Source organism: Taurulus bubalis (genome assembly GCF_910589615.1).
Source record: "Taurulus bubalis genome assembly, chromosome: 19".
NCBI lineage: Eukaryota > Metazoa > Chordata > Actinopteri > Perciformes > Cottidae > Taurulus > Taurulus bubalis.
In genome coordinates this window covers 13,547,802-13,566,419 of record NC_136607.1, presented here as the reverse complement: position 1 = coordinate 13,566,419, position 18,618 = coordinate 13,547,802, and the positions used below count along the sequence as shown (strand labels likewise).

Sequence of the window (18,618 nt, the reverse complement as noted above, 5' to 3'; positions counted from 1 at the left end):
TCAGTCATCCACACAGATAATAATATCATGGCACAGAAGAACACAAAACTGCATTGTTATGTAAGGAACTGATGGTCAAATCACAATTTGATGAATGTTGCATGTAACATGTACATGTTATTTAAAATGTCACTTTTGGCCCTTCGGAAATATGGAAAAGTGTGACAACCCCTCCCACTCTTGCCACTGTTTGTGACTCTTTGTGTTGAGTATTTCTGATTCTGATGTTTATTTATAGCTTCCTTGCTTGAGAGAGGTAAGTTGGCTACACCTTTGCACTCAATACACCACTGACAATCCTGATTTACTTGTTCGTTTTAACCGTAGCAACACATTTGTCTATATGACTTACCAACACAGTTGAAGAAGGGCTCTTTCTTGCACTGACTGGAGCAGCCATCCCCATTCATAGAGTTCATATCATCACATTCCTCTCCTTTGGAACTAAGATAGCAGGAGAAGGTACCACATCCACACAATATGCAAAGCTGATGATTAGCATATTTAAAACAACAATTATTCATTGCACATTCTTGTGCATGCATTTATATATATTTTCATATGTGATAGCGTGAATGTGGGTGCCTGTTACCTCTGGATCCGTCCATCTCCGCAGTAGGGTGCCCCCAGTTTGTGTATCAGAGGTGGGGAGGGCTCACTCTCACTCCGGCCGGAGATGGTTTGGACCTGGTATGTGTACTCGACCTGTGGTGCCACATCCCTGCACAGAGAGAGAGGCAGAAATCACAGTTTGTCCACATAGTTCAGGATAATGTGAAGCCTCAAAGACCACATCTAAAGAAAGGAGATAGAGCAACTGAGGAAGATACTCGGATCAGGCCTGTGGAGAACGGGTCGATAGGAAGACTGCTCTGTTTGCTAGTGTGTGTGTGTGTAGTAGCAATCTTTATCTTCAGGTATCTCAACTAGGACAACACAAATTAGAACACCTGTCTCAGCACACTCGTCCACACATCTCCCTATGCAGTCACTGCATTTACCCGCTTTGGGTCCAGCTGTGTTTTGTTTCCTCATCACAGGGATTCATGGGCCCATCATGATGAATACACAATGGGCAGGAGAAATATCAGGGGACTACTCACATTGTCGGTGTAAGTCGCCATGATGGTTTCTTGAGTCACCATGATTAGGAAGTCTGAAAAAAAAAGTCTGAAAGGAAAAAAAACATAAATGAGAAAACCAAAACCATAAACGAAAACGAAAAAAAAATCCACGCTGTAAATGAGAAACCATAAGCAAAGCAACAAAACAAAACTGAAGAAAAGAAAACTGTAAATGAGAAACAACAGAAGTGCAAGTGAGGGTGCTGTCGGGATATTAGTTATTATTATTTTAAGCTTGCTTTTTTCTCACTGATCTGTTCTTGTATTACCATCAGGTTTCATAATTCCTGTTGAATGGTGGCTATTTTTTAACTATCGAGGCTTATTGGTTCAAAACTGCTTCAAGTCAATGACACGGGTCATTCGTATGAATTCACATTATTGTTTAATCTTAACAACTTTCTTAACAGGAAACAAAACTAATAACAAAAATAAACAAGTAAAGGCAAGCAAAGAATCGGAGAGTTTACTTATTTACACCAGCACTCATTTGCAGCTATGTTGTTTACAGTTTTCTTTCCATTTTGAGTTATCTTTTTTTTCTTTTTGCTTATAGTTTTGGTTTCTCATTTTCTAGCTTGATTTGTCTCTTATGGTCATGGTTTCTCCTTCATGGTTTCCTTTTTTGGCTTTCAGAGTTTTTGACCCTACAGGTTGCGTATCCGGGTGTGATTGGGTGTACAAACTGAAGACAAAAGGTTGAGACATTGTTTCTTTAAATTTGTATTTTGATTGCACTGTGGTGTGGTGGCTAGCACTGTCCCTTCACAGCAAGAGGGGCCAGGGTTTCCCTCTGTGTGGAGTTTGCATGTTCTCTCCGGGGGTTCTCTTCGGGTTTTCCGGCTTCCTCCCACAGTCCAAAGACATGCAGCTCAGGCTAACTGATTACTCCAAATGGCCCGTAGTTGTGAATGTGAGTGTGAATGCTTGTCTGTCTCTATGTGTCAGCCCTGCGGTAGTCTGGCGACCTGTCCAGGGTGATCCCTGCCTCTGCCCAATGTCAGCTGGGATCGGCTCCAGCCCCCCACGACACTGAACAGGATAAGCGGTTAAAGATAATCGATGAATGGATGGATGCCAGAGTTCAAACAATCAATGCAGTTTAGTTTTTGGTAAGCGTGACTATGTCGGCACTATAGAGGCGCCATAGATCCGACATAGAGAAAATGAGTGAGCACAATATATGCTGGTTGGTTAAGTACATGGGAAAGAAATGTTGGGGTTGTAACAAATGCCATCCGTGCATAAGCCTGTGCCTCACATTGACGAAGACAAAGGTTTATTAATATTAGCAGGTATTCTGCATACCCATGTACAAACATACACACCCAAATGCACTGCATTGGTAAAAAGGTGCTAAAGTGAGCGTTTGCTTGCGCTTACATGCACTCGTGCTCTTCATCTGGTGATTCATGGCAAAGAGTAGTTTCTTCATGACATTTCTGGCTATGGTCCATGGCGTTTGTTTGTTCATCACATTCCCGGCAGAAACAAGTGGACCAAGTTCAAGTTTGCTGTACTCAATTATTAAAACTGGTGAACCTAAAGATCATGTAACAAAATGTGTGCCTAGTATGAGATGTTTATGTTGGCTTTATTATTATCAACACAGAATGTTTGACCTGACAGACTCTCTTTTATACTTCAGTGTGTCCTGTTCTGCTATGTTGGCTCATGCCGGTGTAACTCCAGGCTACACTCAAACATGCCCCCCCCCCCCCCCTAATTGAATTAGTTTAGCCCCTGGAAAAGTCGAGCTGTGGGAGACTTTATCTTTGAGGAGAGCAAACACAGAATAGGCGGAAAGAAGAGAAACAGATATTGGTTTGCAGGAAGGAGCACATGAACTTTCTTTTTTATGGATAATGTGACATTCTGGCTTTCGTAATCCAATGCACAGAAAAGTAATTGCACCGCTTGATCAGGCCACACTGAGAGACATGGTCATGCAAGAACAAGCGAATACAAAGAGACTAGATCTGGCTGAGGAGGAGGTAAACGGAGAGGAGAATTTAAAAAAATGAAAAAGTACATTGAGAAAACACAGAGAAAAAATCTAAAGAAGAAGAAACAGAGAAAAAGGAAGAAATAAATGGGGACGTCTAAAATAGGTCCTAGAATTGTATATTTAGGGGAGCGGGACATTGGAAAAATGACAGCAATCTTTGCACGTTCACATTTTCATGACAAGCCATTTCTAACTGGGAATACTGGCAGTGCTCTTTCAGAAGTAAATGAGGAAGTAGCATGATGTGAGGAGGATGACTTTTATGGTTTGCGTCCATGGCCAACGTTGATTTCCTTTTGCAAGTCTACATTAAAATCTGGGGTCTAGACCTGAACCATTCCCCGGACTACAAGACAATAGATGCCACTGTGTCATGAATTACGACCTGCTTGGGCCACAAAGGCAGCTCCCTCAACCAATCAAACCATCAAAACGCCTGCATGTTGATGATTCTGGACTCACCTGCTTTGTCTGACGTGAGGGTACTGTGGCCTTTCTCTATGGTCCCAGATCAAATGTTTGGGTCTGCTATGAAGGCTAAAAGACCTACTTAAAAAATGCACAAAGGCCATTGTAGGCCTTTGTGCTTCACATGGGAAACAGTTTTTAGAGATTATTACAGATGTACCGCTATACAGATCCAAGGACATATCCATGCTTTAATCCACAAGTAGTGTTTTGACATTGTGTGCTGGACTCAGTATTCTGCAAAGCAACATATTATATTAGCTGGTTGTCATAATGCTAAAGGGTCAAAAGTGCAACTCCTCATAGCGTGATAACAACTCTTTAAAAGTAGCTCTCAACCAGTTCCCAATTAGGTGCATGCTTGATTCCACCTGACCTCACTGCTAATAGCCATGCTGTGTTAGACGCTGGCAGCAGGGAAGAATGAAGCAGAGCAAGTGGCGCATATATATATATATATATATATATATATATATATATATATATATATATATATACATACATACACACATTACACGTTACATTACACGTTATATTACACGTGTGTATGTAATGGACAATATCCTGTGACATGACTTCCGGCAACCAACCAGACTTCATAAAACCACACTTTGTATCTGTAATTGATTAGATAGGATATGTAACTGATCTGAGATGCAGCTTGTACTACAAAGGACTTTACTCTTGTTGCACATGATAAGATTTTATTATTGGTGCTTCTTCGAGCATCCAGATATTCTTCTCAGGGCCCCGAGGAATAGATGTTTTATCTTTGCTCGTGCTCAAAGTCAGGCACAAGGCACTGCAATATGCCTTTCAACGTGTTTTGATAGCACCAGGTGATTACACATGGAAGCATGTGCTAATGTATGTGCCTGCTACTGAGAGCAAGAAGTGAATTGGTGTGTGTCTGTGTTCATCTGTGTGTGTTCCTGTCTCTACTAGTGTGTGCGCTAGGCTGTGTGAGCATGCATATGGATGTGTTTCCGTTCTGTAGCTGCTTGTTGTTCTTGGCGGAGAAATCTCAGATGAGAAAAGCAGATAAATTTAAGGAAGTTGAGAAAATATCTTAGATTGAGCCTGCAAGAACAACAAACAGGGCTATGCTCTGTCTGGCAGCTAACATGCATTTGTGGTTTTACTGCTATTCATTTTACACCTATTGTATGTCTAACAAACTAATGCTGCAAGTATAGACATAAAATAAGTGCTTTAAAAGAAATACTAGATAGGTGAAGTTTTCTGTTCATTTCGCAATAGACTGCTGATTGGTCTGTTAACTGCCTACATTACAGCTATTGATTATACAAAAAAAAGACAGAAATCAACAGTGCAGGCCTTTCATCACCACAAACACAACCGCAAACCCACTTATGATATCCAATTTTAGTCCCAATGAATTCTTATATGATTTGTCTGTTTCCTTTCCTGGGATACAAAGGGCTAGAAAAATTCTGGTAAGGGTACCAGACACCCCATGACTACCCACGAGGAATACACAGTGCACTCTGTCTAGAACTCGTGAATATGGTTCATATTAGGAGGATTTCACTGATTTATAATGTCCAACATCTTATGGCGAAAGTAAGGGTGGGCCGGCCTGTTATGAAAGGAAGAAACTGTTAAGCAGTAGTCGATGAGTGATGCGAGAGATTAAAAAATTACGGGGAATTTTTAAAAAAAGGTTGCCAAAACATTCATAGTTTACTTAAAATATTGATACATTTCTTACACAAAAAGTTAGTCTAGTAACATCAAATACAAAATTCTTACAGCTTAGATATTAAATGTATTTTTGGCATTAATGGCATTGACAATCAACCAAAATTGTCCCACGGAATACTTACGTTTTTTTTCCAAATAATAGCTGAATTTCCCAAACAAATGTGAAGTTTGTTCTACACTTAAGGCAAATAAATTATTACTTTGTATGACATGTCATCCACCAATGTTCGTTGGCAAAAGAGTTTGTAGCGGTTGGGGCACAGATTTTCAGATTTACTTTATAGTGCTGTACGGATTTGTATATACAGTAACAGAAATAGTTGTGTAAAAAATGAAAAAAGGAGCTTGAAACAGTATACTGTCGGAGTATATACTGGTGCCTTTTTGATACACGCAGATGATACTCACAATGATTACTGCCAGAGCGCAGCACTACTTATCACTATTAGCTAGAAAGTGTATGTTTAAGAGGTGACATGTGGTAGTCTAATTTCTCAAGCAGCAGCAGAGTAGTTAAGGGATAGATGGGGGGTATAATGTGGAAGAATTGTGCAGAACCAGGGTAGAGTCCGATTACAGAGGGGTGTGGGGTAGTAATGATGCTTGGGGGGGATAACCGCTCTCATTTTCGGCTGGGAGGTCTCTTCACATCAGCTCTGTGATAGGCTTTGACTGAATGACAGCTCTGAAACCCACATCAGGAAGAGGATTAGCCGAAAGGCACCCCCGCCTTTCGGCCTCAGAGGGATGAGGTCAAACTAACCCAATCCTCCTACCCTCTCTCTTCATACTTTCTCGACCCCCTAAGGTTCTCTTCCATCACCTATTGCCCCTCTTGAGCCTAGCAATGATTTACCCCCAACTTGTCCAGCCTGACACCCAAGCATCCCATCTTCACTTGACCCTTCTTACTCCCCACCATAATTTACTCTGTCACCCTGACCTCCCAGCCCTCAGCCATTCCAAACTAACCACCACCCATGGTTGGAGCCAAGATCGTCAGTTGTCCTCATACTCAGTTTGCCCCAGTTTAGATGAAGGCCAGTGACAGGTCAATCAGTCACCTAAAACAAGACCTCCATCACTCTATCCAACCCCGTGGAAACATGTTGCACGAAGAAGCAGCTTACTGTGTGGTCAACAAAAGCATTTCAGCAGCTGCACCAAGGCAGTCAAACAGAGCCCTTCACATTGGATTTGTTGCATGCTAAAACATCTGAATGAACTTTGCTCTTTACTCCACCAAGCCAAAAGGCTATGCTTGTTGTCAGACAGTGAGGATGATGGAGCATTAATACTACGTACTAGAACCTGTTTGCGTTTGCATTTCACTTACTTGGTTTGGGTAGTGCCATGACATGCAAACAGATCCTCGGGCATAGTAATACATTCACAAACTGCTTCCCCTATATCAATAGCATAAGTCAGGTATAAAGACAAATGTCCATTTTATGAACAATCAAGAGTAACTCAAAACATTGAAAGAAAACTACAAACTATTCCTATTGCGTGTTTCTCGCAATTGTGTGTTTTATCTTGTCAATATGTTTTCATGTTTTGTTCCAAATTAGTTATAGGTAAATGATTTATCTGAAGGTGCAAGATAGGAGATACTTCTCAACGACGACGACAATTGGAGGCTCATAACAGTGCTAAAAGGGTGCCATATCAACAAAGCAAGAAAAAGCTCAAATTACAACACACAAAGAGGGAGAGTACTTAATTCTCTGCTCAAGTAGACATTAATATCTCTCTCTCTCTCTCTCTTTCTCTCTCTCGCTCTATATATGTATATATATATATATATATATATATATATATATATATATATATATATATATATATATATAAATATATATATATATATCAGATATTTGTGTTGTTGTTACACTTAGTCTTCATTTGAGTGAGTTAAAGACTTTAATGGCTGGAACACACATACTTGCTATTAAACCTATCTGACCATTTAATGGAGATAAGATCCCATGTGCCCACACAACAGAAAAAAGTCAGCCAGGGCCACTGACCACTACCACTGGAATGCAACCACAGCTAGTGAAATACACCACAGAAGTGAAACTACCTCCAGTACATCAGTGATCACGGAAGTTTGCCAAAATAAAAAAAAAATAGAATCCCTACTGCAGGCAGCCTTCAGACAAAGCGTTGCCACCGGGACGTTGAGTGTGGACACTTTATGGAACTTAAGTATCATCACTCCATCTTACATAACATGCATACTCACCCTTTTGGCTCTTATCAAGCACTTTCCTTCTCATGTGAACCACGCTGACGGAACAATAGTGAGATGGCACAACACGCAGCAGTGCCATGTATAGCACAATCTTTATCGACTCAGCACATTCCATGAAAGCAAAGCATTTAACTCTCACCACAATGTGCAGATAATACCTTTAACAAGCCATCTGTTTGCCCTTGCTTCATGGAACATGGAAAAAAACAAATGTGGGCAATGGTTGACCTGTGACTTAGGAAACAAATGTTTGGCAGTAGATTAGAAACTGCAGAAGCAGTGGTGGCTTGCTAGTGCTCCTGGGGGTATTGAAAAGGATATCTGGTATTACAAGAACATATTTTTGTGGATAGTTTCCACAGATAAATAAACACCTTCTTACTGGCATGTCCAAAAAAAGAAGAAAAGAAAAACAATTACATCAGTTTCAAGCAGGGAGCTAAACTGTGTTTAGCAATTCCCAATTTTAAAAAAAAGACGTAAAAACAATTGTTTAATAAAAAAAAGCATGTCCATGTTTCACCTTTGCTCGGAGGAAAGATCGGTCTTTCTCAAACTTTGACAAAAATCTTTTTTTTTTACTTGAAATGCTATTTTTTTTCTAAACTCAGGAAGACATATGAATATATTTCTTCACTCGTACAAAAGGATTCACCTACCAGGTCACTCACCTGTCTGTATATCGGCGGGTAGGTTCATTCAACATCAGACCATGTTGTGCATGGGTGAAGGGTGGTTGGCGCAACAGCCGGTAGCGTAGTGGTTGGCAATGCCTACAAAGCATGCAGTCTGGCTTGGATGCCAAGAGGGTGGCATCAATCTCGAGGTGTTGTTCCATGGTGAAAAACTGTACCCCATACACCTTTTCCTCTATGTCTAGCTTCAGAGTCAGTGGGGTGTCACAGAAGACATTACTGGGGCCCAACGAGATGTTGTTCCCACTGACGGTCAATACCAAGATGTTATGGATGGCTGGTAGTGCTGTTTCCTCGGGGCTGAAGAAGGTGACCCACACAGTCAGGGAGTCTGGTACCAGCGGGTAAGGGAACTCTAGCTGAAGCATGCAACCCTGGAGAGGGCACTCCGACAGGCCGACAACACCTTGCTCAATTCCTGCATTTGGACTCCAAGTGCGCACACTTGGCTCACAAGCCTGCTCCACATCTGGAGGGCCTGTGGGTACAAGACAGACACAACACATTTGCATTAAATATAAATCAGGCACAGTTAGCAAAAGTCACCTATTCATTTCGTATATTCATATTCACATAATAAACTCTTGCAAAGGGATCAATCTAGCCGCGATGCCAAATTGGGCCAAATAAAGTCAGTCGACTCCCAGAAATACAAACACCTGGGAAAGTAATCAAAACCACTTCTGTGGTAGTTCCCACTGCAGGACAACATTTTAGCATGATGACACACATCAACTCACAAGGTGAAAAGAAAAACAGGCACACGCTGTCCCAGCTGGTAATACTTGTTAAATTAGACATGTAGTGATGGATACCAACTTGATATGCTACAGGTCCTTGAATTCCTTTAACGATGCAGAAAAATAAATCTCAGAACAGGTCAAATAGTAATTTCTATCCAAATGAATTAGCTAATATTATTTTTATGAATGCTGACAGATCAAGAATGTGCATCAGTGATGTTTTTAGTGTATCTACACGTCTTGCAACATCAAGGTAGAGGTGAAACTGAGAGTTCATTGTGAGTCCATCTGCAGAGGAAAGGCAGAGCTGAGGTGTGTACCTTTTGAGAGGGGCCTGTGCAGGGTTCTCACTTCAGCGCAGTCATTACAACCTCTAACAGTCACACTCCAGCCATATTTGGAGTCCACACACAGCTAACTCGCATTATCCCAAGTGACGTACACTAACATTCATCAAGCACTTTTAGAAGCCAGCAAGCAGCAGACACTATGTTCTCCCTCGATTTCCTTTTGTGCATTTCCAAGCTGGCAACCAACGAAGCCATTTGCTAACCTCATTTCTGGGCACCGTGCAAAATTCCAGTGTTTAATCAAGTGAGGACTGAATATGGTTTCCAAGCCACATTATCTCAGCACATTTATTATTTTACTGTAAGTGTGTGTGTGGCCAGAGTGGAGGTGAATTAAAGAAAAAGAGAACGGGAGACAGAGAGAAAGAGAAAGAGAGGGAGGGAGAAAAATGGGCGAGAGAATGAACTAAGATACTCCAAGAGCTTGGCTTTGCTCGGCTTATGTAGTCCTGGCGTTCTGTGTACATTTTCATTGAGTTTGCAAGGAAAGGAGCTGTAGCCACTGAAAATATTTTGTAATGTCAGCTGTTATGATGGGCCTGCCTCCTGCTCTGGCGCTATTGTTAATGTGGTTGGAGATTTAAGAGGAGACAGAATAAAAGTGTCATCCACTGTGTAACCTGAGGCAATGTAAACTGTGTTTCAAAGATGCAAAGATGTATCTATAATTGGCAAAACAATCTATGCAAGCAAAGGGTTTGAAATTCAACATAAAAACCACAGCCATGTATATGGAATGTTCTGCTTAATTATAGATATAGCAGCTACCTTTGTCAGGTAATCAAAATTCACAATGACAAGATAAATGCTATATTTCATTTCAGATTCACAGACGCACACAGCTTCCCAAAAAATAATATCAACAGCTTACCGCTACATAAACAGCCAAGCTCTGAAGTGTTTGACCTATAATGCCCTTAGTGCAGGGTGAGGGGGCCCCAAGGTGACTGAACCATCCAGACCAAAGCTTTGAATATGAGCCATTCATTTGCTGTTGATTAGGCTAACCCATCTGGGCAATAGACTGACGACAAAAACACCCGTTCTATAAAAACTGTGGAGTAATTTGCGCTAGGCTCAGTGTAAACCATTTGCTCTCAAAGCTCTTCAGTATCATGAACATAGGTAGAGGCTGGACAAATGTGACTGAAGTGGACAATGTTACTTCTTGGGGATCAGCATGAGTATCCTTCAGGGAAAGGAAGTTCACTGCTGCTTTTAGAGTACACATTGAGAACAACGGAATAGTGTGAAATCAGGTGGACAGTGGGCCTCCAAATCAAGATTTGTTATTGAAAAAGTTTTATATTCTGATGATGACCTCAGAACAGATGGTAATAGTTGTGTGTAAAAAGAATTATTGGAATAGAGACCTGCAATTTTGACTGTGGCCAAATTAGTGCACAATCCACTAGTGCTGGTGGCTTTGGGTATAGTGAAAGCTGTGTGTGTGTGTGTGTGTGTGTGTGTGTGTGTGTGTGTGTGTGTGTGTGTGTGTGTGTGTGTGTGTGTGTGTGTGTTTCTATGTGCTTCTGTTTGTATGTGTCAGTCTCTCAGCTGTGTGATGCCAAGAGGAGGCACAGACCAGAGAAAGCAGACAGGCCACAGCAGGATGAAGTGTGCACTGGGCTGCATTCATCCAAAATTCGGCACCTTCCAGCTTTGTGAGGAGGTGTTGATGTGTTTATTTGTGCATTAGAACGTAACAGCCAAAAAACAATCAGAAAATAACGTTGTATTCAATACTCTCCTTTCATTCACTCTCTGGCTCGCTTGACCATCACTGCGAGGGGAGATTTTTTAATGCTGTGTTGCAGTCGACAATGTGACGACATATTGTACCTTTAACCTCTACTACGACCTGAATTGACAGTGATGTACTGGCTTAATCTTTTTCATGAACAGGTAAAAAAAATGTTTTGATACTGTGCAGTTTTAAAGCAAGGATAATCAATGTTTTGATACATTTTATGGAAGAATCACTAGTTGGCGAAGTTTAACTCCATGATGGATTCTGGTGATAATCCTTTTCCACTGGAGGATCAAACTGATCCGAAAAAGTCCAGAGAGCCGGATTAATAAACAGACAGGGATATGTCCGGGCATGCACGCGTTATGCTTTCTAAGAAGTGTCTGGCTCCTGCTCTCACTATCGATGACTCACTGTCACACACGTTCTCACTCCGAAGGCATACACTATACAGCTTGAGAATCAATGTCACATCATGTTGCATTCAGGCTCTCAGAGGTTTATTTTTCTTACTTCTTTTTATTTTACTGATGATAGACAGAGAGAGAATAGGTCAAAGGATAGAAAGTACACAAATTTGTTCAAAATATTGTGTCACGCATTACGTAACATCTACAATTAGTTCCTATTGGTTAGTTATTATTTGGAGCATGGGTCTGGAGCGTGGCTCTCTGTTCTTACAAAGTGTCAGGCAGACAAACGCTGGCATCACATAAACCAGCAAGGCCCGACACTGTATTTCTTTCAAAGAGCCATCTAATTATATCCTTGACCTTAAAGTATAGACACACAATGCTTGTTGTTTAGACGTATTGAGTAAATTCATACATAGTTACGCATAGGCAAAGATTTTGAACACTTCATATATTGCAAAGGCATATGAAGAGTATTATTTCGTAAGTGCACCACCATGTGCACATACGAAATAACAGGAATGTGTACACATAGAGCTACACACACACATTCCCACACACATGTTGGCAAACATACAAATACTGGACCTTTCACTTCCATTCATGCACACTGCTGTTTTCAATCAACTCAGGATCCTCCCTTGTGAATGTCACTAATCGCATGCAATTCTCCCAACTATCTTGGGTGGTTTTCATCCCACCCAACCTCTCTTACCCCCACCTTGAATTCATATCCATGTGTGTTTGCCTTTTTTTTTACATTTTTTCATTTTTTTTTTTGTCCAGCCATATTTCTTCAGGCCATAGACTAGTAAACACATATGAGAGGTTATCTGTCTCTCTTTGACCTTACCATGCCAATATTTCCCAGTCAGGTATTGTTAGGAGCCAGCAAAGTTTTTAGATAATAGGTGCCTAACTCATTTTAATTCCAATTCATCACATACTGACGCTTAGTCAGACCCCTTGGCCTCACTTTCTAACTCAACGGGTAGCTCAGCGCATGGCTGCAGTAAACATGTGGTTATCGTGAATACAAACAAAAACACAGTTAGGTTTCCTCTTAGTTTGGTTTGGAAAAACATCATGGCTGGGCTTAAAATAAGTACGTAAACTTAGGTTAAGGCAACAAAATCAACTAAGTAAGATGTAAACAACGTAACATAAGTACAGAAAGAACATCGCAAACATCAATAACGTAACTTCAAAATAATCAACACTGATCTCAAACACCAGTGTCCTGGTTGAAAATCTTGTGTATGTTTGACCCACCCACTCTGTGTGTGTTTTGTTCAGTCTTTAAATTATATCACCACACATTTCTCTGAGCGTTTAATAGAGATGCGGATGGGTGTACATTATTTTGACTTGAAGGCCCAGTGCGTCTCATAGGGACGCTAAAGGATGCCTTGTGCATCGATATCAGACGTTGAAGTAAGTGTCAAAGCATTGGTGTTTGAATACACTCATGGACGGCTACACAAGCGCATGTTGACACGCTTATCTTCCAATATGTTATGCCAATAGTTAGTAGGCCAGTACTTACAGCATCTAAGAATGTCTATTGGAAGTTACTAACTGCTGGACACATATGCACCATCACAGCAGGAAACGGCAGCTGTGGTATCCAGTGAGAAACTGGCGCAAGTAGCAAAGTTAACAGGGAATAGGGAGCTGCCACAAACAGGGACCCCTTCCAAGAGGGAAAATAGAGTACAGTTTACACACACAGCATGTTAGACAAGCCCAGACTTGCCTCTGATACATACACTATAGTCAGTGTGAAGGCAAGGTTCAGTTAAGAATCTAAAGCACATCCACATATACACACACACACACACACACACACACACACACACACACACACACACACACACACACACAAAATCAGACAAACAATACAACATACAATCAGCGATAGAATTTGATCTCCAAATTCAAATGCTCTGTATAATATAATTATCGATATAATTGATGGTGTTGTGTTGTGGTTAGATTACTATATTATTAATTATATTTATTGTTTTGATTACAAATCACATCACACTGTAACACTGGGAGGATGGGGAAGATGTTTCCGGAGTGAGAGGGCCAAAGCAGTGAAAGCACTGTTCCCTTTTAAATGTAAAGGTCAAGTACTGGATGGATAATAGACTAGCTTCATGACCTTATTGTGATGTAAATGTTTCACATCTCAGCTATATATGCTGAGAGTAGACTATGCACTAACTGCGACTTGTTAGTAGCCTAACATTAATTTGAACTTATGCTTAAGTTTACTGATAGTAAATAGCTGCATGAAGTGGACTCAATGCACTCACTAATTGGACAGCCTGACCATTGAAGTGTAAACAAGTTGTATCTAAAAACTGTGAAACTTCTTTTTACCAACACAATGATCACACTTTTAACAATTTCACATTTTAGTAATTTAGATGATATTCAGGAGTTTCAGCTGAATAATAAGCTGGCTAGTAATAAGCTAGTTTACTTCATTCTAGCTCGTGTCCAGCGTACATCGCAGTGTTTAGGGTAGCAGTTTTTGTGCTTTAACATTATTATTTAGAGGGTTTACCCAAGATAAATTTGTCAAATTCATGGGTTGGGCCTTGTCATATGTTCTTGTCATACGTGTTAGCTTGCAAAATTAAGGCTGCCAGATGCTCTTAAAGAAACAAGCTCGCTTTATGACCAGTCACCAAGTCTTGATGAGTGAAGCCAAGACAGAAGTGTCTTAAAACTTGTATTTCTCTTTACTGGCCAGCAGGAGGCGGCTCCTCTGGTGGCAAAAATAAGTCTGATTGTATTGAAGTCTATGAGTAAATTACTCTACTTCTCATTTGATTTATTACCTCGGTGAACATGGTAAATATAAGTGTATGGTCTCAATCACTATGTTCAAGTCTTCTTCAATACAGCATGACGTTCATTTAATAAATCATGGTCCCATTTCGAGTAAAATAGACCATAAAGCAGGGTATGCTTTCAGGTGGGCTTACTGTGATTGACAGGTCGGTGCTGTTACCAGAGCCATATACGACGTCTCTACGTCACTCCGGCAAATTCCAAATATGATAACTATTGTTCACTGGTTGCAAAAAGCCAAGATGGCAACGGCCAAATCGTCAAACACAAGGCTTTAAAACAGCAGGCCAAAAACCAATGGGTGACGTCACGATGACTACGCCCACTTCTTATATACAGTCTATGTCTATAACCCAGCTGACACTTGCTTGTTCCATTTTAAGCAAATATCTGCTGTTGTGAATACTAATAATACAATCCCAAATGCAGGCCTCGACAGCACTATACAAATCAGGATTACAGCTAAGACATGATCTTTGACCTTGGTGTCGAGCCTGAGCCCTCATTGTTGGTACCATTGTGGCACCATACAGCATCATCCCTTGGGAAGTGACCTCCTTGATCCTTCCATGTTGTCCCACGGCCTAAGTGTCGTGAATCCAGTGAGTCATTTGCATGTTTTTAACTTGTCAGAAACAATTTAGCAGAGTATTGACTCAGAAAATCAACAACAAGGTCACACCTGTCCAATATGTAATGTAATGACAATGGCCGTGTCTGATGCCAAAATAACACTAAATATAGTATATATCATACTGCACCTTCAGCCTCTCGTGGGGACCAGTGTCCCGAAGGGGCACACGGCCGTGGGGAGGAGGAGTTGGAGGCATACTGCAGTAGAACTCTACCCTCAGTGCATTTATCACACACTGATCCCACTTCTCTAGGAAACCAACAGACAGGCACAGCAACCAACTTAGATACAGACTAAATACATGTCATTTATCCAGTAAAGACAATTACGTTTATGTCAATATTTTTTCAAATTATGTGCCAAATGATGAGCATGTAACAACGTTTTAAGATGATGCTGATTGGCTCACTTGTGGGTGTTTTAGTCTGCTTGTTCTATTAACCCAAACAATATTAAATAATGCATTGTTTTCAACTTTATTACCGTACATAACTTAATTTGTTTGCTGAAGTTGAGTATGTAACTCATTTCACCTGTCATAAAAGTGTCCAGAAATTGGTGGAAACCATTCCAGGGTGATGGAATTATGATGCTGCTCAACCACTTGAGGGGACATTGGCACTGGAGGAGGCTTGGAAGAGGGTTGCCATGTCTGGTAGATGAGGTCCAGGTAGCAGTGCATCCTAGCAACCTGGTTCAGCGTGAAGGAGTCTGTACAGGCATCATCTGAAAGTAGAAAAGGTAGGTCGTCAGCATGAGGAGTGGATTTTGGATTGATCAGTGACAGGAAAAGGAAGGAATTAAATGATTCCACTGGTCTAGATTCAGTGAAAAACAATATATACCACCTGTTTGTATTTAGCAGTGTCTTTTTGTCCGTTTAACTATGACAACAAAAAACTTGTTCACAAGTGACATGAAAGGATGTGCCCCCTTGCTGGGTTTTTCCCGTGAAATGTCCCTGCTAAATTCCACATCCGTCTCAGTATGCACACAGACTCAACAAATTCCTCTTCGGGGATCTCTGTGTGTCAGTTTCATGTGAGAGGTAGAACTGTAGCGTTTTGCCCGGCTAAGTAGCAAAACATATGTGGAGGCTCCATCTCACCTGCATAGCTCATGTAGTTGTTAAACGGCGTGTGTGTGAAATGCCGACAGCCACAGGTTTCGTTGCCAGGTTCAGGATCGTGGCAGCCTTTGTGTTTGGGAGTGGGGTTGGTGTCCGCACACAGATCTCCGGTTTCCATTGAAGGCTCAGTCTCCAAACATGCATCATTACACGACTCGGTCTCTGATATACCTCGAAACACGTGATAAAGTCCAAGACTGTGACCGATCTCATGGACCATTGTGTCAGTATGACCAAATGTACCATAGAAGGAAGGGTTTAGAACAATTCCACCTGAGAAAATGAGACATGCACATGATGTAAACACTGAAAACACTCAAGTGAATGTGCACACAACACAAAAGCCTGTAGTGTAAAGTAATTGTAAAACTGGAATGAAATTCAGACAATGCATTATTAATGGGCCTCTGCAGCTTCAATATCACCTTTTTCCCTGTAAGAGCTGTGATTGACAAAACTGAAACAGCTTGGGGCTTGAACTGTAATTATTCAAAATCAACAATCTAGGCAGCCAAAGACAGTGCATGTGAGTGTGCATGCATGCACATATGTGTTGTTGTTGTTGTCTTCTACCCAAATGTGTGAGAGCCTCTTTGTCCCATGGCCAAGTGGCAACCCCCGCCAGATCTTCATCAGAGGAATTGGCAAAGAAAACATTCAGGTGAGTTGAACCATCCAAATGTAGAATGTCTTTCAGCTCTTTCACATCCAAATAGGCTCTGGAAGATAAAAAGCATGAGAAAAATTAATATTTCACATTAGGTTAAAGCTCCACAATGAGGAAGTGAATGCAGATTTCACCAAGGCAAAGTTTTACAAATAACAACAGTGTTTCTAACCAAAAAGAGCGTATGTAGTGTTATCTTTCAGGAAGACAGAGCTCAGAATTAGGGCACTGATGAATGTAACTTTTTTAAAGTGTATTGCAATGGCTCCTAAACCAACAGAATGAAAGTTGAAAAAGAATAATTGATCCTGTGAGTTTGAAACCAGTTGGTGTTTAACAAATATGCCATTTTTCAGTATCTCCAAATGTGCAACTACGGGCGTTTAATGCTTTCAGAGTTGAATTCTCATTCGTGGAGACACAAAATGCCAAGCTGCAATGTTTTTGTGTCCATGGTGATGTTGGATGTTTGATGCAATTCATGCAATAACTAGTGCATTCATTTTTATTATGTTTGTCTTTGAGGATCCCCTTGAGTGTGCGTCTTCTTCATTTTGACAGACAGTAATGTCATGGCAACCTAAACAAATAGCAAACAGGTGCTGGTGGGAATAAATCCACTTTTTCAGTGGAACCAAAAATAATTTGTGACATTGCTTAATGTTTCTCGTGTTTTTACAGGCCACATTCGAGTAAAATAGGACATTTTTTTATTCTATTACAATGGACTCCTGAGTGAAATTAACAGTGAATGACTCCTGCCGGGCGTATGCATTATGATATTTGACAAATATTCTGATGTGTCCCTGCCTTGACAATGTTTTGTCTCAGCCGCGGGGATACTAACGGCAGCACTAACGACTGCAAGTGCATTCACTCAACACAATGAAATATTTCCAAGCAAAATCTGTCATTAATATTATGAACAAATCAAACATGGGAGCGATGCATGGTCCTGGCAAACAGCATCAACAAGCTCAGTTCTGTTTGAAGAGTCAGTAATTTGTTGCATATGCTGATTGTAAAGGTTTATTCCTTTTTGCTCACTTTAAAGGGCTCTGGAAATAGATACACTATGAATACGAAAACAAGTTTATCAGAAACAAAACATGGAATTGTCCCTGTTAGCACAAATTAGATCCTCTTTGGATGTTTTGACCTAATTTGTGTGACCCATTTACCAGCGGTTTGTTTCGTACTCTTATTTTGTGCTCATAATAATAAGTGTGATAACATTGAGGCTAAAACAACATGTTTTTACTGCCACTGACCCAACAGCAGGGAGAGTTTCCTCCCAGCAAAAGACTACACTAAGTAGTCCTCCTTTTGTTAGATGTGTAATTACTTGTAAAATATGAACTTTGTGCTGTCTCTGATAGTTGATAAATTATGGCATTATAAAAATGAGATTAGGAATAGGAATAACACTTTGTGTGCCATCAGTGAAAATACTTTGACATATAATTCATATATTGTATGTATTGTATTCATATATGGTCATATATTAGTTGCTACTGCTCCTTTTTTTAATCGAGTAAGGAATTTGATAAAGTTGCCATGTCAATAGCAAGTTACACTACCAACTCTTAAAACGTATACTTATAATTACATTTTGTCCTACAGCATTTTGAGTACCTATCATGCTTTGTTCTGTGTGCACATCACATTTGTCCCACTTAGTAAATATAAGGATAAAAGCAAATATTTCAAAGACTTGTGCCTTTGTGAAGTGCACACATCCTAGGGTGTACTATTTATATTTACTCTCCCACTCAACAACTGACTTGAAATAA

The 18,618-nt window shown here is 40.5% G+C and overlaps 1 protein-coding gene across 1 annotated transcript in view; it reads right to left on the bottom strand.

Moving 5' to 3' along the window:
- Positions 1-18,618, bottom strand: part of pappaa (pregnancy-associated plasma protein A, pappalysin 1a) — a gene marked incomplete at both ends in the record, with an annotated part of 76,257 nt that overhangs the window by 45,340 nt on the left and 12,299 nt on the right. The window contains 7 exons of the mRNA XM_079234681.1: positions 353-444; positions 593-721; positions 8,251-8,752; positions 15,157-15,278; positions 15,563-15,755; positions 16,138-16,431; positions 16,732-16,877. Coding sequence (XP_079090807.1) covers positions 353-444; positions 593-721; positions 8,251-8,752; positions 15,157-15,278; positions 15,563-15,755; positions 16,138-16,431; positions 16,732-16,877 — 1,478 coding nt within the window. The remainder of the gene's footprint in view (positions 1-352; positions 445-592; positions 722-8,250; positions 8,753-15,156; positions 15,279-15,562; positions 15,756-16,137; positions 16,432-16,731; positions 16,878-18,618) is intronic.